Here is a 23,006-nt window from a genome sequence, read left to right on the forward strand (position 1 = left end):
CACTATAAAACTATAAGGAGGTATAAAGTAGAAGCTGTACACCATCAGGACAGATCAAAATCCTCAAGTCAACCACACAAAATCCACACATACATCAACCTCATGAAGCTACATCCAAATGAGAACTACACTGCATGTATTAGTAATGGAGATGCCAGATTCAATAGAATCATCAGTAAGATGGAAGATAAATGGCTCAAAATAAAACCCAGGAAACAAAGGCAGGAACAAAATTGTAGAGAACAACTGAGTGTCAGTGACATGGGAGTCTACACTAAGTAGGTAAATAGGCTCCCTTCAAGCTATGGAGGCAAAGAAAAGAGAGGAAAGAAATGAAAAATAACCATACATGTTACTAAATTTAGTAAATAACTATGAAATCCAACATCCAAGAAATGCAATTAATCATACTCAGACCAAAAAGAAAAAAATTCACACAAGACACACCTCAATCAAATGCTTGAAAATCTGTGGTAGAATCTTGAGAGAACCTGACAGGACACTTTCCAGGAACCCAGAGAGAGAGCATAAATGCATGTTAGAAACAATGAAACAGGAGATAGATGGTGGACCATTGTCCTTAGGCTAATGAGAGAAACAAAACCAGCTTGGCAATGCTGTAAACATTAACTTCTGTGGTTCAACACGTGTCCCACAAGTGTGAAGACCACAGTTTGTGATCCCAGAAATCATGAAAATATACGGTAGGGGTGGTGGCCTGCTTGTAATTCCTGCCTTGTAAGGAGAGACATATCATCCACAGAACAAGTTGGCTGGCGAAGACTCACCATAAATTGGTGAGTTCTAGATGTGACATTGCTTGATGAATAAGGTGAAGGAATAACAAAGGAGAATCATTGACACCAACCTTGGACACACACAAAGAGAGAGAGAGAGAGAGAGAGAGAGAGAGAGAGAGAGAGAGAGAGAGAGAGAGAGAGAGAGAGAGAAGAGAGAGAGAAGAGAGAAGAGAGAGAAAGGTATACAAATAAACACAAGCAGATAAGACACACACACACACACACACACACACACACACACACACACCACAGATGTGCCTTTATGCAGGCTGGCCCTGGAATTATAAATATATATCTCTGCCTGCCTCTGCCTCCAAGTGTTGGGATTAAAGGTAACATGCAACCAGCCCTGCTTTACATATTATCTATAAATATCCATTTTAAGCCAGGAGTAGTGACGCATGTCTATAATGCCAGGACTTGAAATTAAAGGCTCACCTGGTTTATATAATGAGGTTAAGGTGCTGAGCTCTTGAGCTATGTAGTATCTTGTTTTCAAAACACCAAATGAATGATTTATTGCACTAATAAGTCAATAAACATCAAAACTAAACAAGAAAGACTAAGAAAAGTACAATTTACATACAACAGATACAAAGTAAAATATCAACAACATGTAGCAAGTAATCAAAATGAAATGGGAGGTGTTGCACTAACATCAGAACATGCCAACGTCCAAAATAAATGCTACCAAGGATGAAGAACTCATGTTATAGGGACACTGTTATTCTCCCAGTAGACCTGCTTATCCTAGGAGTGAATGCTGGCAGCATAGAATTCTGAAATGTATGAAACAAACCTGTTGAGCCACTGACATGAGCTAACTCTGAAATGAGGAGATCGCTCAGAAGCCTAGAACAGATGAAGACATGAATGAGAGATGGGCAACACGACAGGAAGTGGCATTTGAATTCTATTCTGCAAGGGTCAGAATCAATGTTCTTTTCACATAAAGAATCATGGAGGTAGGAAATGTCCACTATTATAAAAGAAGACTCAGCAATCTAAGGATTTGTTGAAACTGTACAAAGTATATTGTATGAGGATTGGAGAAGTAAGCCAGAGTGGAATAGAAGATACACAGAGAAAAGTCCACATTCTTTGACACTAAAACAGAACACAACTACATACTCTGAAATTTGAAGGAAAATTAGTGATCAGCTTGACTTGAATGAACATAGAAATATAGCAAGACACAACAGAAGTGATGAAAAAATTCAAATATTGTGTCATAACAACATGGAAAGATTAAGAACACAGGAGACACAAGAAAAATTAAACAATTTAAAATTTGTGAAGTTATACATATTAATTTTGTCATTTAACAATGTATTTTGATTACTAGCCTTACCCATCCCAAATTAATAAATTTAAAAATAATTTGGGGATAAAGAGATGACTTTGCAGGCCTTGATGGTTTTGTGAAGGGCCTGGGCTCAGTTCCTGGTACCCACTAGAGGTAACTCATAATCATCTGCAACTGTACCTGCAAGGGGTCCAACAGTTCTGGCCTCTGTGAACACATACATGCACATACATGCAAACAAACACACATGCATACACATAATTCCTTTAAGCGAACCCCATAACCCCACAGGTCAGTAAGCTAAAGTGATGGTGGCCTGTTTCTCTGGATGATCCTTGGTCCTCTCTCTGTGGGGAACAAACATTTATCCATAGCTCCCCAGGAAAGGTCACACAACAGGGTTAGAGGGTCACTCTGCCTTTTTCCTCTATATATCAAAGAAACAACTTGTCAAGGCCAATGCTCTGAACCTCCCCCACAACTCATTCCAATATTACTGTCTAAATTGGAGAAGTATATGACTCAAAATAACAGAGATGGAATAACAGATTCCCTAAATTAAGAAGTGCCACAGTCCTGAGGTATAGCATATTCAAGCTCAGTTCTGTTTCTAACACACTATTCTGATTCTTAAAATGCCGATGGTTGGCATATGGAAGCTACAAAGGCTCAGGAATTAGTTCAGCACCTTGGATTCTGCCCTTGAAGTTTCAAATTATTTTTCTTTTCTTTTTTTTTATTTTTGGCTTTCTTCTTTGTTTAGGAAAAATAAACCAGATTTGGCAGAAAATGTGATGAGAAACCGCACCATTTTGATCCAAGGATAATACATAAGAAATTGAAAGATATTATCAAGAATATGTGTTGGTATCATCCTCAGCTATTTTCATAGCATGGCCTTCCAAGAGGGTGACAGTGATGTCACCGCATGTTGAGAAATACAGAACGTGCATCCGCTTTAGAAATGACTGTATGGGGAAAGACAGGAAAGAAGTAGACGATACCACCCGTTCCTTCACTCCAGAGAGCAGGAGGATGCCATGAGTAGAGGCATGCTAAGAAGGGGGGAACAGAAGAAGGCTATGCATTGACTGAGATATGGTGATTGCTGATGTCCCTGAATGATGGGACACCAGATGGAGGTGCTGTTTGGGAGGGTTAGGGAACCTTTAGGAGGTGGATGTCTTTGTGAGACAATTGTGGTAGGCTTGGAGAGCCTACCTCCCTTTCTGTTCACTCTATTTCTCCTCAGTGTGGATGCAATGTGACCATCCAGTTTCCTGCCCCTGGCACCATGCCTTTCTCCCCTGTGCCCTCTCTTCCCCATCAAGAATGACTGTATCCCTCCAGAACTGTAAAGCAAAATGTCTTCTCCCTGAGAGCTGCTGTTTTGTCAAGGAATTTTTATCACAGCAGCAGGAAAAAAATCACTAAGACAAAGAAGACTCATGAGGGTGAGGAGGAGGAAGGAAAGAGGGAAGATGAGGAAAGAAAAGGGGAAGAGAAGCAGGACAGGGATAAGGAGCAGAAGCAGTTAGGGAACACTCAGCTCTGCTATGAAGCTGCCCTGTTCAAACAACATCTCAGCCTATCCATAAACAGCACTGCCCGGGAAGAGGGAAGGGAATGGAAAACACAGCACCGATGACGATTGGGAATAAACAGGAAATCCAAAGCTCCAGGACGATAGTGCTGACAAGTCCCTCTGGACTTAGAGTCACAGCACACTCACAGAGTGCAGCCCTCCTATTCCCAAGAAGGCCTGGGAAAGGGAGGAGGAGGGGTGGCATGAGGAGGCCACTTGGTTCCTCTGTGGGTCTTTTGTACCTCAGAGGAAGGGAGCAAGCTGAAGCTCTGAAGGTTTGTGTGACTAGATCTGATTGATATGTGGGAGAGAGACAACTCTGTGAGGCTCAAAGCCCAAGCCATCTGTTTCTGATGGTTCCTCTTAGCTTCTCTAGCAGACATCTGCAGAAGGCCATCCTACATCAGAGTTTATTGGCCTTATGAACGGAAACTTACTAATAGGCCTGGTCTATTGTTTAGTCACATTCTGCCTGCTTCTACCACAAGGCTCCCTTCATATGTTGGTCATACTAGAGGCTAGATGCTCAGTACATCTGGATTCAAGGATTTCTGTGCCAATAGCAAAGTAGACACCTTGCTCTCTCATATAGGGGTTGTTAAACAAAGAGAATTTCTAATCCTGGCCACAGTGTACTGTTCATTCTGGCCATTTCATGATGAAATTCAACATAACCTTCTCTCTTTCTCCCTCTCCCTCTCCCCCCGCCTCTCTCTCTCTCTCTCTCTCACACACACACACACACCCTTCTAGGATAAATTCAGCACAAATCTCCACTTACTGTGGGATCTTGGATATACTAACTGGATGATAAAAGGGTGTGTGTATGAAGGTTAACATGGGTACATCTGTGTAAACATGTGAATGTATACACGTGGAGAACAGAGGTCAAGAGCAGGCATTCTTCCTTAGGCACTTACCAACTTGTTTGTATGATGCAAGGCCTATTCCTAGCCTGGAGCCTCCCACCCAGGTAGCTTAGGCTGGCTTGCCAGTAAACCCCAAGATGCTCCCGTCTCTCCCCAGCACTGGTGTAACACTATCATGTTCAGTTATTTTACAAGGGAATTCTGAGAATTAAATGTCAGGCCTTATGCTACAAGGCAAACACGTTAATCACTGCACCATCTTCCCGGTAAGTTAGCCTGGATGCCCTTGCAGCTCAGTCTTCTCCCAAAGCAGGACAACATCGTAACTACACACATGCCAAGTCTACCTATGATTCAGTGAAGTGCCCTGCAATGTCAAGCAACTCCCTTTGAGACCAGCAGTAGCAGCTATGGCCAGATGAAGCTATCATTATGCATTTACCCACAAGGTCTCTCTCACAAGGGTCCATTTCTTCATAATAAATAATCAGGTTGTATGTAGACATGAGATTTATTTCCAGGACTAAAATTCTACCTTCATTCAGGGTCTTTTGTACATCTGGTCCCCTTGGGATGAAATGAGCATGAAAATGGAGATAAGTAGGTACCAGCATGGGGCATCCATGTGCTTTAGACATCAAGGCAAGGTTTTGGGGCTAGGGAGATGACTCAGTGGGTAAAGTACTTGCTGCACAAGTATGGGGACTTGAGTTAAGATGTCTAGAACCCAAGTAAAAACCAGATGCTTAGTGTGTGTCTAAGTGACCCTTGGGTTTCTATGGAAGATGGAGACAGGAGACTCCCCAGATGCTCATGAGGCAAGTGGCCTGAAGCATCCAGTCTCAGAAGTAGAAAGCAAGGACCAGCACCTGAGGTCTTCCTCTGATCCAAGCATGTGTGCCATGGCATGCAGATATCACCCGCCCCACACAGTAAGAATAAAGTTTTCTTAAGAACAAGATAAGATCAATTTTGAGTTAACAAATTCTTTAAGTAAAGTGTCTACTTTTCTTGCTCATGTGAAATTAGAAGGCAAAAGAAGATGTTTTACTATCTGGGTGTCACTGGGACCACCTACTCCACCTTTCCCATACATAGAGATAATGTGAGCTGAATCCTGGCAGCTGGAGTCTCCCCACCTCCGTCCAGTTTATTAGTTCCTTTCCCTCTGCCTGTATGAGCAAACTTGGGAAGTTCATGACGTTGCAACTTCCTCTAGCTGCTATTCTAATTATCCTATTGATGTCTGATCATGTGTGATTGTGTTAGCCAAGATTCTCTAGAGAAAGAACCAACAAAGTGTGACACACACACACACACACACACACACACACATCAGAGAAAGAGAGAGAGAGAGACAGAGAATTATCTGTCATAATTATAAAGTTTGATAAGCCTTAGAAGCTGCAGGATGAGCCAGTTAGCTGCAGACCAGGATGATTAACATAAGCTTCCAAACCAAGACCAGAAAATCAAGACCCCAGGAGCGTAAATTCTTTGCCTTGACCCTAACAGGAAACAAAAAACACAATCTCCCAGCTTGAAGTCAGGACAGGTGGGAAAACTTTCCTCTTACATGGGAAGATCAGCTCTTGTCTTCTACTTGGGTGTTCCGCCGATTGCCTGAAGCCTACATGAAAGAGAGTAACCTGCTTTATCTGCTTACCAATCCAAAAGTTTGCTTCACCCCTAACACATGGAAGCACCTAGAACAGGGCTTGAACAGGAGTCTGACTTTTTCATTCTGACACATAAAATCCATAAAATAAACCCATGCAGTAATAAATGGGCCAATGTCGAGAGCTCACAGAAATGATGAAAGGGGGAAATGGGATGGGACATTACCTAGTGCAAAGAACAAAAGCACATCATGGAGGATGTACTTATTGGAAGGCAACCTGTCAATCTCACTACTCACTGTGTGCATGAGAACCCACATGCCCATGTATGTGTGTGTGTGTGTGTGTGTGTGTGTGTGTGCATGAGTATGCAAGTGTACATGTGGGTCAGGGGTTAACCTTTGGTGTCATTCTTCAGGTACCATTCTCCTTGTCCTTTTATTAGACTGAGTCTCTTATTGTTCTAGAAGTTGCAGGAAGCTAGGCTGGCTTACCATGAGACCTGGAATCCACTTGTCTCTGCCTCCCCACACTGAGATTACAAGTGTAGGCTCTGATATCTGTCTATTTAGACTGTTCGGGGAATCCAACATGGGTCATGATGCTTCACCACCTAAACTCCCCCTAGCTTTCTTTCCCAAGCTTTAGGAGAAACTGCAATGATTTAAGATGATTTAGGAATGCAATGCCTTTCAAACTGTTTTCTGAATGCTTCTGACATAGAGGACTCAGATCCTGTAGACAAAACTTAAGACTAATTTTAGATCTGTTTCCCAAATAGACAAACAAGGCTCATGAAGGAAAGAACCTAGTCCTCTAGGGTCATAACACTTGTAAACAAATATACCTGTGATTTTGGGAGCACAGATCATGGCTCCCTCTGCTCTTTATCTTCCTGCTCATGTCTGACTTTCTACACATAGAAGTGACAGGTGTCTTGAGTACTGGCTAAGAAGTAGGCAGACAACAAAAGGACGGAGGTAATTATTTTTCTAGATTCGGCTTGTCTTAGTTTCTTTTCTTGTTGCTATGACAAAAAAAAAAGTTCTCACTAAAGTAACCTAAAGGAAAAGTTTTACTCTAGACCATGGATCTAGGCCAAGATCTGTCATGGCTGTGAAGTTAAGGGAGAAGGAGCTTAAAGTGGCTGCTTACATCATATCCACTGCAAGGAAGCAGAAAGCCAGGATTTCTCGGTTCACCCATTCCAGCATTCCAGGAGAAATGGGCTACCCTCAGTGGGCAGGTTTTCCACTTCAATTAATGCAATGAAAACAGCCTCTCCTCCCCAGCCAAGTTCAGACATCAGTATCAATAAGTTGACCACTGAGATTAGCCACTGCATGACTTTGGTAGGACTGCCCACAAAATTCTGGCACATATTTAAAGACGTTGGAGCCTGCTTTAGGTGCAAGTAGGTAAGTAACCAAATCTTGGTGTTTGGTAGCCTATTACATATTGAAGGTGGCCTTGACACTTTACTCAGACCCCAGTGCTTGAGCATGTCCAAAGTAACCACACTGCTCTGGCTTCTTGGACAGAAACCACCTCGTTTTTACAGTGATGTCAGGTGGTGGAGACTCCTCAGGAGGAAAAACACTAAGATCTATACTCCAGACTTCATCACAGGCTAAGCTGTCAGGTAAGATAAAGAGCCATGAATGCTATCATGTGTGAGACTTGTCTGCTACTGTTACTATCTTAAAATCTCTGTGCCTATGTGTTCATAGATGTATGTGCGTATGTGTGTGCACGTGTGTGTGTGTGTGTGTGTGTGTGTGTGTGTGTATGTGTGTGTGCGCACGCGTGTGTGTGTGGTTTGTAAAAGCCAGAGGACAATTTCTTGCTATCATTTTTCTGACACTCTTCACTTCTTTATTTATTTATGTTTTGATACAGTGTCTCCCTTTCAGGGATGCTAGGCTGACTGGCCAGTTAGCCCAGTGATCTCTTTGCCTTGTCAGTGCAGGAGTTCATGGGTCTTCAACATTATTGTCTAAGTGTGGCATTCTTTGGATTGTAATACACGCATGTTACCAACTGAACAATCTCTCTAGCCTTTAAAATTCTTAGTAGCCTTCACATTTTAATTTTATTTATCATTATGCATGTTTATACCTGTATCTACAGTATATATTGGGGCACAAAGGTGTGCACAGTCTACGGCACATGTGTGGAGCTCAAACATAACTTTCAGGAGCCAGCTTTCTTCTACAGCAGGATCCAGGGATTGAACTCAGGTCGACAGTCTTTTGCAACAAGCATGTCTGCCTGCTGAGCCATCTTACTGGCCCTCTAATAACTTTCAAATAAGAGGACAGGAATCTTGTTTTGTATCAAGTTGTAGAAATTATTTAGCTCAGTCTGGGGATAGCTGGTGTGGCAGCATGTCTTTTATTGGCTGGCTTCCTTTCCCCGCCGTGTGGGATGTCCCTTACTGCTCTTTCCTGTACTTCTTGATAATTTACTTGACCTTGAATCCTTGTCACAGAGTCCACTGGGAAACAGAACCAGACTGCTGCAAATCTCATTATAATCCTGGAAAACACTGTGAAAAATTAAGCAAAGCTAGCCTGCTGAGGCTGCAGAGATGGCTCAGTAAACATATAATTAAACATAAAAATGAAATCTTAAAAAGAAAGCCACCCTGGCCTGGCGAGGTGGGTCAGTAGTTAGGAGTGGATACAGGTTTTGAAGAGGATCCAAGTTCAGTTCCCAGCACTGTGTCTGACAGATACCATCCACCTGTAACTTCAGCTCCAGAGGATGCAACCCCTCCTCTGGCTTTCTAGGGCACCTACACTCATAACTACAGACATCTACACAGATGCACACAAAAAATAAAAAATAAATCCTTTAAAGGACAATTTACCCAACCATTTTATTAAGGTGGAAAAAATAGGGCATATAGTTTTGCTGTTTTCAAAACAAAAATAGTTATATCATCTGTCATGACCACATCTAACTTTATTAACCCATGTTTCTGTCTATCTGTCTTTCTCTCTCTCTGTGTTTTCATGTATGTGCATGTGCATATGCATTTTTTGTGTTTATGTGGAGGCCAGAGTATAGTCTTGGGTCATGCCTTGGGCACTGTCAGTCTTGGCTTTTTTGAGACAGGCTCTCTCCTTTGTTTGGAACTTCTCAGATAGGCTCACATGCCTTGTCTCCACCTCTCTAGCACTGGGATTATAAGCATTTGTTACTGTGTCTGTCCTTTTTTATGGGGTTCAGGAACACTCATATCTTGTGTGACAAGCAGGTTTTAGAGGAAGTCATCTCTCCATCTCCAGTGGGGTTTTATTAGAAAGTAACACCCAGCTAAGCTTCTCACGCCACATACTCAGGAGCGCTCATGAGAATCCAATATGCAAATAGCTCCCTGACTAAGTAGGGCAGTAAACAGCGGCAATGATCGCATTTAAACATTGTCTCCACGTGCCAACTGTTTAAAGAAATTATTTGTCTTTTCCAGGATGTCAGGGAGAATAAGTTCACATTATTGAGGAACTACAAACAAGGTGATTTCTTGATCAATTACAACGACAAGTCTCTTTACAGGGATGAAGCCTTTGTGGCAATGTCTAAGGGGAGGAGAGGATAACCTCCAGGTTCTAAGCCATCTATGAAAACTGAACCTTCCTTGCAGTCCAGTATCAAGGCAAGAGATTGAATTATTCAATCTCCCACTAAATTTAAGGGGGCTTGGGGATGTAAATAAGGATCTTGGTTCAGAATTAGATCAGAAGAGAAGTTCATTCAGACTCCATTTTCACATTCCTGGACAACTCAGCACAACTGCCTGGGATGAGTCAAAGCCTAATAAATATTTTGTAGCTGAACTGAGACTTGTTTATGGCAGAACGTTGCCATTCTGAGCACCAGAGACTGAAGGTAACTCACTCCTACCTGTGGAGAAGGCACAGTGCTTCCCATCACTGTCTTCTTGCCAACTGTAACTCAACAAAGGTGTGAAGCAGCATGGCATGGGCAGCCTGGGGGGAAAGAGTATGAAGGGGAAGATGGGGATGGCTCTGAGTAAGATGTGGTGTGTTGGAATGCAGGTGACTCAGTCATTTCATCCATTCAGTAAATGTGGTACCCAGCCTTCTTCCTGGCATGTAAGGCTTACAGCCAGAAATGTCCATGACAAACCCTTTCCACTCCTAAGATAGTCTAGTTGTCTACACAAATGGTGTGGCCATCTCGCTGTAAAATATGAGCAAGACAATAACACCTGTCCAGGGACTGCCTTCAACAAGCAGAAATATGGGATTCACAGCTACTTAGGCATTAAATAACCCCTAGTGACAGTAACTACAACAGCAAAGACCCCCAGTTGGGCTCCTGCTAACACTGGGGATACTGTCAGCAGCACTTATACAATTACTGCATTCTCCCTTTGGGAGATGAAGGGGATGGAGGTTCTGGAGGAGCTGGGGATTTATTTAAAGCCACAGCATGGGGTAGATGGCATAGGGTAGGAAGCAAGGAGGGACTGGACCTTAGGTCTCCTAATGGCGGCATGAGAGCTGTGAGAGTAGAAACCAGTCAATTTATTTTCCAACGTGCAAAGCCCTTAGCAAGGGGGTGGAGCTAACAGGACTGTTCAGGCCAAGTCGAATCTGCCAGGAACCAGAGGTACAAGCTTTGTAAGATTTAAAATATATCCTCGGATCTTGTAACTGATGTACCATCTTAATGGGAAAAAGAGACTAAACGTGGACACTGATAGATATTTTAAAGCTTCAAAGGTAACCCCAGTTTCTTGGGAAGACTCAGTGTATTTAGCCAGACAAGCCATGAAGTTTTCTAGAATAGTCTTCCTCTTTACGGCTGATGGGTGTGGAGATAGAGAGATGAATGTACCAAGTCCATACTTTCCGACTCCATAAACTCACCACCAACACTGTGCTTTAGGGCTTCCACTTCCCCACTAAAGTCTCCTTCGCTAAGTAGCGGCTAAGCCTGCATGGCCATGATGACTGTGGCATGTTCACAATGACCACGATATGTGTGATGGTTAACCTGGATTGTCAAGTTTAGGAGACAGAGAACCACCGTGGAACCAAACCTCTGGGCCTATCTATGAGGGAGCCTCTAGATCTGGTTAGTTAGGATAGGAAGAGCCACTCAGAATGTGTGTGTGCTGCTCTTTCAAGGCTGGGATCCAGGAATGCATAAAGAGGAGAAAGCAAGCTGAGCATCGGCATTCATCATCCATCTCTCTGCTTGCTGACTGTGGATGCCCTGTGACCAGCTGCCTCATGCTCCTGTTGCCATGACTCCCCACTACAGTGGACTGCATGCAAACTACAATATGCAATAAACCTTTCCTTTGTTAAGTAGTTTTAATCAGGTGTTATGTCTCAGCAACATATACATTGTAACTAACGTAAATATTAAACTTGTCTTTCTGCCTGAGATGGATGGATAAACATGTGACACATGTCTAAACACACACAAACATAATTTATTCAACAATAAGGAAGAATGAACATATGGCATTTGCAAGGAAACATAACAGATCCTATTATGTTTAACAAAATAAACCAGACTCAGACACAGGGAATCTTGATTTAAATATACATGAAGGCTCAAGGGAGATTATTTGGAAAAAAAGAGACCAGTGGGAAGAAAAGAAGGTAAAAAAGTAATGGAAGAAGAGAAAATTACTGAAGTAAGAGAAAGTAATGAATGAAACCTATTGACTTGCTCAATGAATACACATTGCGCTGGTTCAATAAGAAATGTTCCCATAGGCTTAGATGTTTAATATGTGGTCCCCAGGTGGTGGCAGCTGTGGACACTATGTACCTGCTGCAGTGTTGAGCAGGCATGGTGGACTGTATCTCCTTAAACTGTAAGCCAAAATAAGCCCTCCTCCCTCATGCTTTCTCCTTTCAAGGATTATGACAGAGTCCTAACTAACTAATGTCTAAGCTAATTTAAGAAGGCAGAAATATGAATAAATTACGGCACTGTATCTGAGATGCACTGGGAAGTTTTAAATTGTTTGTGTATATATGGTATGTGCCCCTATGGATTTATGTACAGGTGGGTACATCTGTGTGGTTGTGTGTGGAGGGTCAGAAGTTGACTTCAGGTGTCTTTATTACTTTATACCTTATTTTTTGAGACAATGACTCATTGAACCTAACGTTCACTGTTATGGATGGCAAAGTCTAGAAGAGGGAGTTGGTCCCCCAGATCTGAAGTGCTTATAGAGTGCATGATGATGGTGTAGGGAATTGAACTCACATCCTCTGGGAAGCAGCACTCACTCTTAACCAGTGGACCATTCATGTCTCCAGTGCCAAGCAAATATCACATAGGAAAGGGGGTGTCCTTAATATATGATTGAAACTGGAATTATCTGTGCTTGCTTTTAACATAGGAGACATTTTGAGGAGTAGGCCGACGGTCAGAGAAATGACATAGGCCAAAATACAATTTGTTCATTTGTAAATGAAGTGGCCAAGATTGACTCCAAATAAGTTCTTGCACAGGCTGTCCCAGTTTCTTCCCGATGAGCTCTTGCTGAGGAAACTCAACGCTAAGTTTCAGATAGGCAGAGTCACCCGAAAGCATAATTCGCCTCCATCTGGGAGTTGACACAATCGAGTTACAGGTAGAGACTGTTTGTCAAGGTGGCATGAAAGTCTCTTCAAATTCCACCTGCTTTTATAATCAAACAATAACATCTCCCGAGCATAGGACTGTAGCTCTGTGAGGAACATATTGGAAATTGATTCAGTGCTTCTGGCGTTGCTGGGACAATGCTTCATAACCTGTTAACCCCACGGCCCATTCTGCCCCTCCCCCTTCTTGAAAAGCTTTTAGCTGCACCAGGGTGGCAGAGCAAAGATAAAGCAAGCATCCTCTTATCTGATCCTGTGCAAAATGAGTGGAGCCGACACTGTGCCAGAGATAAGGTGATGGGTAAATCGCATTCCTCCCATTCTACCTTGGGGCTGATGAAAGAAATTAAGACTGATATTGATAAGTTATTTTGGGGGCATTATCCATTTTCAAAACATGAGGATTTTTATTTAGAATCACTAAGGTCTGGGTTCATGTCTATGAATTATTAAAGAAAGTATCTAGTGGATTATTAATAACAATAAAACGAGGACACAAAGTTGGAGTGAGATGGGCTGGTATGCACTCAGGAGATGAGGTGAAGAGTACAAGAGAGATGAGGTGGGGAGCACTAAGGAGCCGAGGTGGGGAGCACCAGGGAGCCGAGGTGGGGAGCACCAGGGAGCCGAGGTGGGGAGCACTAAGGAGCCGAGGTGGGGAGCACTAGGGAGCCGAGGTGGGGAGCACTAAGGAGCCGAGGTGGGGAGCACTAGGGAGCTAAGGTGGGGAGCACTAGGGAGCTGAGGTGGAGAGCACTAGAGAGATGAGGTGGAGAGCACTAGAGAGATGAGGTGGGGAGCACTAGGGAACTGAGGTGGGAAGCACTAGGGAGATGAGGTGGGGAGCACTAGGGAACTAAGTTGGGGAGCACTAGGGAGATGAGGTGGGGAGCACTAGGGAACTAAGTTGGGGAGCACTAGGGAGATGAGGTGGGGAGCACTAGGGAGATGAGGTGAGAAGCACTAGCGAGAATTGGAAGAAGAAAATGCTTGGTGAATGTGATCAAAGTACATAGCATAAATGAATGAAAAATTTAAAGAGTAAAAAATATTTTTAGAGAGTTTAAAACCATTTAATATCACCTATGTGAAAAGATGGCCCGCTGTAGTTTGGTTGACAATGTCTAGATAACTACTAACAGAAAATAAAAAGCATACTGGAGTGATTGGAGCACTATTAGGAAGTGTTAAGGTATGTTATAAAATAATAAGGTGGCCGAGGATGTAGTTCAGACAACAGAGGGTTTGCTTGCCTAGAATTCATGAAGCCCTTCCTGCTTGGATTCTTTCCCCAGCATCATGTATACAGCACTGGCAACCGGATATAGTAGTACTTGCCTGAAATTCCAGAACTCAGTAAGCAGCGGCAAGAGGGACCCAGTTACACAGAGTTTAAGGCCAGCCAGAGTTACGTTAAGATTTGGTCTCTAAAAAGTATGACATGAAAACCAACAACAACAAAACCCAAAACCCAACAAGGTAGATCTATACACAGTCATGTGGTGAAGAGTCTGTCTGCAATGAACTGATGTGTAAAAGCTGTGCCGTGGCATGTTTTCAAAGGTTTCTAGATCAGCTCTGTATCACAATGGATTTACTAAAAATTCTCAGTTGTTATTTCTGATGCACATCTCTTATTCAAGCCAAGGGCATCCCTGTTTCTATCTCATTTCTCAGTCACATGTCATTAGGAACTCAATTTTTACCTCTGTCTTTCTGCCAGAGTTCTCACCTGATTTGTTCTAGCAATTGCCTCTTGGATTCAGCTAAAACATGTCTAGAACACTGTAGACTTCATATATACATTGTCAGGAATCCTGGTGGCCTTTAACATAAAATCCTTTCATTTTAATTAGGTTGGCAGGGTCAGGTGTGTACATGGATGTGTGAGCAGGTGTTATGTGCACATATGTACAGATGCAGGAGTGCCTGAGGACTCTACACACATGTTCATTCATGCACATGTGATTACATGCAGTCATGCACACACAAGCACACACAAATTTTTTTTTCTCATACACATAAATACACACCAAGAAACGTCTACTCTTGTTCCAACCCCTGAAAGGTAGAGCTTCTTAGTTACTTCTTGTATTTCTGGGTAGAGAAACACAGCCTTGGAGTTAACAGAAAATGTGACCAGCAAAATCCAGACGATAAGATCCACTATGGACACCCATGGTTAAGTATGTTCTATCTGGGGTTTGATATTATTTGGCAAGCACCATTGTCCTGCTTCTTGTTCTTGATCCAAGCAAAGGCACTGGAAGAGCCTGTGGGATAACCTTACTTTCTTCTTACAAGGAAGGAACCGCGGCTATAATGTTGGCACTTAGCCAAGCCCTTTGTTCCCTCCGTGTGAGGATGCTGCTGCGCTGACTCTCCCTTGTATGAACACGGTGCAAAGCTATCTCCATAGTAACAATCATCCATCCTATGCCTCCTCTATCCCTTCTGCCTTCCCTGAACTGTGCACTGGGCTGCAGAATAGGCTTGGTGCTGTGTGGACGAATGATAAGGGTGCAGGTATCAGTCTATGCCATAGGTAAATGTCTAAGCTGTTTTGAGGTTACCATTACTTGGTTCAGCACAATTCTGTTTCACTTCTATGTTTTAAGGAAGTTTATGCAAAAATATCCCTTTTTTACGTGGTAGGCTTGATAGTTGTTTTTTTCTTCTTCAGCTTGTTATACTTTGAATGCCTCAGACTTATCAGTTCCAGGAACTGCTCTTAAGTACAGGTAAACATTTCCTGTAGTGTGATGCAAATGCCTGATATGAGAGTCCTGCTTAATCTGATTCTATAGTGACATAACTTTTCTTTCCATATTAACTAAAGTCTAGGAGAAGACAGGAATGAGAGAATCATACCCTATGAAACTGGAAAGGCACAGCACAGGCTCATGGAGGAAAGGCACTCAAAGGGACTTCTGATTACCTCCTACTCTGTACCTTAGCCCAGGCTGGGGAAGGAGGAAGAGGAGGTAACACACTGGCCTACAGGGATCCCTCGAGGGCAATGGCAGCTCTTGAGATAGCAAAGAGAACTCTCTAAACAGGACCTTCACACCAAGCCTCTCAGGCTCAGGGAGAATGATGGAAGAGGGAAAGGAAAGAACATAAGAGCCGGAAAATGGGGAGACAGCCTGTGAAATGTTGTCTTCTGGGCATGACACAGCCATTACTAATACAATCTCACAGCAGCTGTGGCTGCCTGTACTGAGCCTGCGCAAGAATATCTGTGGATCAGGGAGGAGCTTATGAAGCTCTCCTCCCTGCTGAACTATTGGATACTGACGAATGCCTGGGAATGGGCAGTCATTGTCTTCAGTTGTTTCCCCAATAGAGAGCCCATCAGCCAGAATGGCCAGTTCTAAACCTCGGCTTACACAGAAGGCCTTGATCTAAATCAGTGGGTCAGCAAACAATACCTAAAGACATGGGGGAGAAAGGGGATGCCTGGGGTTCTGAGAAGGTAAGGGAGAGGAAAAAGGGTGGGAACAACCAGAATGCCTTGTGTAGACATATGAAATTGTCAAGCAGCAAATTTAATGAAATATTACAAGTGCAAGCTCCAAGGTAATGCGCTATAGCTGTCCAGAGAAAGCTGAATGGTTGGAGAGAGTGTCCTCTGTCTTCCATGCTGGTATTGGAAAGCTTATACAGAAGAGACTAGAAGCACACATAGCATGGTGGAGCGCTTAGATGGGGCCCATGCAACCTTCATCTGAGGATGCAGATGTTCTCATGTGCACATCTGTGCTTTTCTTCTAATGAGACAGAAGTATGCATTAGCACACCAGTTTTGCTTTGTTTTTGTTTGTTTGACATGGGTTCTGGGAGTAAACCTAAGCAAGAACTTCATCAATTAAACTGTCTATTCCCATTGGTTGGTAATTTCAACATAGAACAATAGTATTTCAATTTTTTGAGAGTATTTAACATTAGCAGACAACTAGGCTAATGCACAGGATCAGTCTGTCATAGTTAAAAAGAGAGGAAAGAAAACCATTTATGCTAGAGCATCTATTAAATTAGGCCAGCCATTTTTTTTGTTGCTCATTAACACAAAGTCTGACATTTACTAGAATTATTTTTTTAAATATCTAGTGTCTTTATTTTACTTAATTTGCAAAATTCTATGTAGAATTTGACTTCTACTTATGCATGTGTATGCATATCTGCATGAGTGTAGGCTTGTGTAAGAACAGTACTTAAGCAAGGAGAAATCAGATACCCTGCAGTGGAAAATTACAGATAGATCTGAGTTGTTCAATGTGGGTGCTGGTAGTTGGACACCAGTCCTCTGTGAGAACAGTGTGTTTAACAGTTTATCACTAGGGGCTGGAGAGATGGCTCATTGGTTAAGAGCAATGACTGCTCTTCTAAGAGGTCCTTGAGTTCAAATCCCAGCAACCATATGGTGGCTCAGAACCATCTGTAGTGGGATCTGATGCCCTCTTCTGGTGTGTCTGAAGTGTATGGTGTGTGCTTATATATAATAAATACGTCTTTTTAAAAAAGAGTTAATCACTGAGCTATTGCTTCAGCCCCTTAATTTATAAATCTGGAATTTCAATTTAGATACAGTTTTCATTAACAATATTTTGTTTTCTACTCAATTCATGGCACGTTGACTAAACCAACACAGTCATCCTGACAGAAACACAAACTTTCAGGCCATAATTCCTTGGTTGTTTTTCTATGTTGAAAACATATCTGTTCATATTTGTTTGGAAGAGACACATACGGTTTAGGTACTGTTACTGAAAATATTATATCATGGCTATAAAATATTGCAAAATATATAATACTCTGCTTAGGATGTTCAGCATAGAAAAAATATATTCGCACTCCCTGTGAAGAAATAAAGAAAAGATATAAACATTAGTGACTCTCATCTAGTCTCAGATGGGGAGAACCATTAAAAATGTTCCTACTGATGGCTAGCTCAGAGTTAGTATCAATCTTTTGCCTCTGCTACTTCAAAACAGAAATTAGAAAGCAATGTGTGCAGTTCCCAGCATCCTTTGCAGCGATGGTTGGCTGTATGATCCATTTCCCTGGGACTCTATTAGACAAGGCTTACCGGGAACCCAGGGAACTTCTACTCTTTCCGTACCTCTTGTTTCAATGGAAATGGGATGCCTAGAGTGGCAGGACTTAGTTTGCAGCCCAAGGCAAGGGATTTGAAAACAGGAGACCTCCATGGTATTGCCGACGGTACAGGAACATAAAGTTTCAGAGGGTAGCAACAACAAGCCCTCTAATCTTTCAAATATTAAAGTCATCTATTACTGAAAGTAAAGACAAAACAAGAAGCAGTATGTAACGGTACTTGTATGTATATACATATGTGTGTGAGTGCATGTCTGGGTTGCTACTGCTTCTCCTTTTTTTCCTGTTTTTTTTTTTTTTTTTTTTGCTTTTGTTGTTATTGTTTTCCAAACTGACCTTAAACTCACTATGTAGCAAAAAAGAGAAAAAGAAAAAAGAAAAAAAGAAAGAACCTTGAGTACAGCAGTATGCTGTACTCAAGAAAGACAATGCTTTCTGTCTACAGGGCAAACACTCTTGCCAACTGAACTACACTCCTGGTCCTTCTTAACCTCATCCCAACTTTGTAATGATGGGAACTGAACCTAGAACCTTGAGCACATTTGGCATGTGCTCTGTCATAGAACTGAATCTTTTGCCTGATGTTATCTCTTTCTTATTTTTAGAGGTCCAAGAACTTCATTACGGGGGAAAATGGAGACTCAGCCAGCCTTTACAGACGACCGTGCTTGAAGGCTGTTAAATAATGTTTAACTTGCACATTAGCTAACTATGCTGAACTGGTACCAATTAAATCCCTTCACACTGACAACCATAATAAAAGGATGTCTTGGAATAATAATCTGATTCAGAGTACACTCATTCAGCTGTTTGTGAAGACTTTTGTATTCCTAATTACAAATGAAAAGAATAATAATTGTGTGCCAGTCTCATTAAGCTGAATGGGGACAACAACACTCTGAGACATACAATAAATTATAGTTTGCTGGAGACGGCTGGGGATGCTGGAAATATATACCGTTCAGAACAGGGGGTGCTGGGAGTTGTCTGGTTAGGGCATCTTGGTGAAAGCAATGCACAGGTTGTTGGATACTAGCCACTCTCAAAGGGAGTCATGTCTTAGGACTTAATATTCAGTGTGATGGTTACTGCTAGTTGTTGCCTGACAGAGTCTAGAATTTCCTGGGAGGCAAAGCTTCTGAGCATGCTCATGGAGGATTGTTTGAGCATGTTAATTGGTGTAGGAGACCCAACTTAGTTGTGGGTTAGGACTATCCTTTGGGCAGGAGATCCTGGGCTGTACAAACTGAAGAAAGGAGCTGAAGAGCTGATCACTAGCATGCATACAGTCATTGCTCCACTACATGTGATGGCAGATACATTGTGATCAGTTGCCTCAAGCCCCCACTGCTGTGTCTTCTCTGCCATGACAGACGGTGCCCTCAAACCCTGAGCCCCTTTGCCTCTTAAGTTGCTTTTGTCAGGGTGTTTTAGCTGAGCAAAAAGAAAAGACAACGGTCATTCTGCTACTCCTAGAGCAATCTGTTCCATCATTGCACATCAAGGTGACAAGCACATGCAAGTTCCCAGCCCCTGGTGTCTCCTGAAGAACAGTGAATGCTACAAGTGCCCAAGGTAGTCTATGGATTTGAAAATTACTTCTTCAGTCTCCCCACAAAGAGGCGAGTCACAGATATTTCCTCCATCATGGTCTCCTGACAGGGGTTGAAAAAACAGCCCTTGAATCCCACTTCACTGGGCACATGTTTTCTTTTATATACGGTGGTGTGTACAACTTTAAGAAATACAATTGGGCTGGTTTTAGGGTTGAAGAGCTTTCAGGGATTTGGGATCAGGAAGCTAACTGTTGTGTCCTTGTGGCCTCATTTTTACCTTAGCTAGCTGAATGAGGTTTTCTGAATAATTGTATTTTTTTTTCTTTATTAAGAAAAAAAAAAACACCTAACAAGTTGAAGTTAATTCAGGTCTATCTATATTTAGGGATTTTGATGGAAATGATGAAAAGAAAATTGTGTTGAAGGCTTTGGCAGGTGAATTTACTTGTATTTGTTTCTTATGATGATTACGGTTAATTTTCTGACTTAACAGAATAATCTTGACAAAATTATCTGGGAAGACTTGTCTCTGTTTATACCCATGGGGGAGTATATTGATTACTTTACTTGATGTGGAAAGATCCATCTTATCTGAGGGCTGGAGCATTCTGTGGGTATCCCTACACTGTACAAATGGAGAAGTAGAGCTGGGAAATGTTCATGCTTTCATTACAATCATCTTGAAATATAAGTGATCAACTGTCTCCAGGTGCTGTTGCTGGGACTGCCCCCTCCCCCACAATGATGGATTGCTCCTCTGAACTATGAGCTCTATAAATAAACCTGTTTCCTCTTATGCTGCATTCATGGTGAAGTACATCAGATCATTTTATTATAGCAGCAGACAAGAAACTAAGACAGTTCTTTATATGAAGCAACCAATTTAAAAAAAAATGTCCCATTTCAGAAAGCAACCACCCCGTATATTTAAATAATAGACTCCTGTATTAGTTGCTTCTTGAGATTATTCTATAAAGGGATTTTCTGAGAATTGATTCTCTCCTTAGAAAAATAAGTACTGGTTCCCAGTGTTGACTCCCTTTATATAACAGAAACACAGACTCCTCTTCGGCTCACACCGTATTGCCTTGAAAACACCAATGTTCTATCCACAGTGTGACTCCAAGACCTCAGAAACAGTATGGCTTCCTGTTTCTGCTTGCTTTCCTTTCGTGGTAGTTGGCATCAAACCCTGGACCTTGTCAATGGCAAGCAAGGACGCCATCAATTATGCTAGCCCCAGGCCCAGGCCCAATCTACTGGTTTTAGGTTAGCATGTGTGATGATTTGTACTATTTGCTTGACAGGTACTAGCATCCCAACAGAGACAAACTTCTGAGTATGTCCTCTGGCTCAGACTAGGCTCTGAGCGTGTGCATAAGAAATTATCTAGAGTAGGTTATTAAGGTGACAGGACCTACATTAAAATGGGCAGCACCATGCTATGGTGGGGTCTCAGAGTGAATGCAATAGAGACATTCATCTCTCTACTTCCTGACTGTGAACGTCATATGAACGTCATATGCCTCACACTCTTGCTGCCATGCCCTCCCCACCAAGATGGACTGTGCCCTCGAACTGTGAGCCACAATGAACCCTTGCTCCCTGAAGTTGCTTTTATCAGGCATTATGTCACGGCGATGGGAAAAGTGACTAATAAAATATCTAACCTCTTTGAGAAAAAAGTACCACCTCATATCTGGTAGAGTAGTCATTCTTAACCTTTCCAAAGCTGTGATCCTTCAACACAGTTTCTCATGTGGTGACTCCCAACCATAAAATTATTTCTTTGCTACCTTATAACTGTAAGTTTGCTACTGTTATGAATTGTGACATAGATACCTGTTGTTTTTCATGCACTTAGACAACCCTTGTGAGAGAGTCAACCTTGTGAGAGAGACAACCTTTGTGAGAACTATTGTAGTCATGGGCTGCATGAGACAAAGCCTCTAGAAATGCACTAAGAGAATGCATCAAAGTGAGAGACAATCAAATAACACATGGATGTTTACCTATCATGTGGCTCTGGAGTGCAGAGTCAGAAACTCTATCTTCTTCATCCTCTCGTACATCTTCATCGCCCTCGGTCCCCTGCAACAAGAAGATACTAGAAGTTCTTAGTCATTATTCCATCACATCTTTTGCAATCTTCATAACAATGGCATGTTCTATAATAATTATGTTGAATGTACACACCTACATGGAAATATGAACAGGTTTGTATACTTTATTCTACTTTGCCTTTATTATCTGGCTTCATTTCAGGTTTTAATTAAGAGAGCCCATTTCCAGAATTACAACAACCCCAGCTTTGAACTGCAGGACTCACAGGGTCCCTGGTTCTATGTGTGATTTCAAGATTAACTGCTTTGGTTTTAAAACTTTATAATAGAATAATTCACACCGGGGTATTAGGAAACATTAAAGTCTAAGGAGCTATAACTCCTCTTGTGTCACAAACTTTTTCTATAAGTTATTTTAATAAGAATAAGGGACTATATTTGAATTATAATCAGGTTGCATGACGCTTTCCTAGAATATAATTCTCTCTAAGTAAGTGTCTTTTCCCCATTCTCTCCATAACGAAAAGAGGAGACTGCTGTGTGCTCAGTAAACCCGACCAACAACACATTTGCAAGTATCATATTCAAAACATTTCCTCCTGTTGGTAGGAGGTAGGGGGATCATTTAGCATGCCTGAACCCCTGGGTTCATAAAATCCTAATTCTCATAAGGTAGAAGCATGACCATAAAAGTTCAAGGTCATCCTCAGCTACTTAAGGAATTTGAGGCCAGCCTGAGATATAGGTAACCCTCAAAAACAAACAAACAAACAAACAAACAAACAAAACAAAAGAAAAACTCCTCCATCTCCAGATGGAAATGTCACAAAAGGCATGTTAGAGAGAGTCCCATCAAGTCTTTGTATTTTATAGATGGGAATTCTGAGGGCAGGGACGTTCCTTAAGCTCAGCATATGTGTCTTAAGTAGTAACACAGGAGTAATACTGAAACATCAGCTTTCTAATCTAACAGTGGGACATCTACAACACCAATTATAGAAATAGTTGACTTGTTTGGGATGATGAACCACTAAATAAGGTGCTTGACATAAAAGCACTATGGCTTGGGTTTGATCCCTCAACACCGATGTAAGAAAGCCGTGTGTGCTGGTATGGGGTTTTAACTTAAAATTCCATCACTGTGGAAATAGAAACAGGAAGATCCCAGGGCCTCACTGGCCACCCACCCTATGTCAGTCAGAGATCCTGTCTAAAAAACAATGCAAAGTCCCTAGGGAGGGACAACTAATGTTGACCTCTAATCTTTATAGCATGCTCACACGGGATGCATGTAGCTCCTTCTCCCCACAACATACAAATAAATAAAACCAGCCAACACCTGCATTGTATGTACCAGGAGCTGTGCAAGCACTTTACACATAGGCCTAACATGTCTGACCTGATGCTAGGGAATGTTGCTGCCCCGAACACTCCTGTGTTCAGAAAGGA

The 23,006-nt window shown here is 42.1% G+C and overlaps 1 protein-coding gene across 1 annotated transcript in view; it reads right to left on the minus strand.

The window, feature by feature from the left end:
* The window catches only part of NCKAP5 (NCK associated protein 5), a gene marked incomplete at both ends in the record, with an annotated part of 755,695 nt that overhangs the window by 76,068 nt on the left and 656,621 nt on the right, over positions 1-23,006 (minus strand). Inside the window, one exon of the mRNA XM_080918408.1 lies at positions 21,507-21,585. Coding sequence (XP_080774534.1) covers positions 21,507-21,585 — 79 coding nt within the window. The remainder of the gene's footprint in view (positions 1-21,506; positions 21,586-23,006) is intronic.

This window comes from Micromys minutus (assembly GCF_963924665.1).
Source record: "Micromys minutus genome assembly, chromosome: 6".
Taxonomy (NCBI): Eukaryota; Metazoa; Chordata; class Mammalia; order Rodentia; family Muridae; genus Micromys; species Micromys minutus.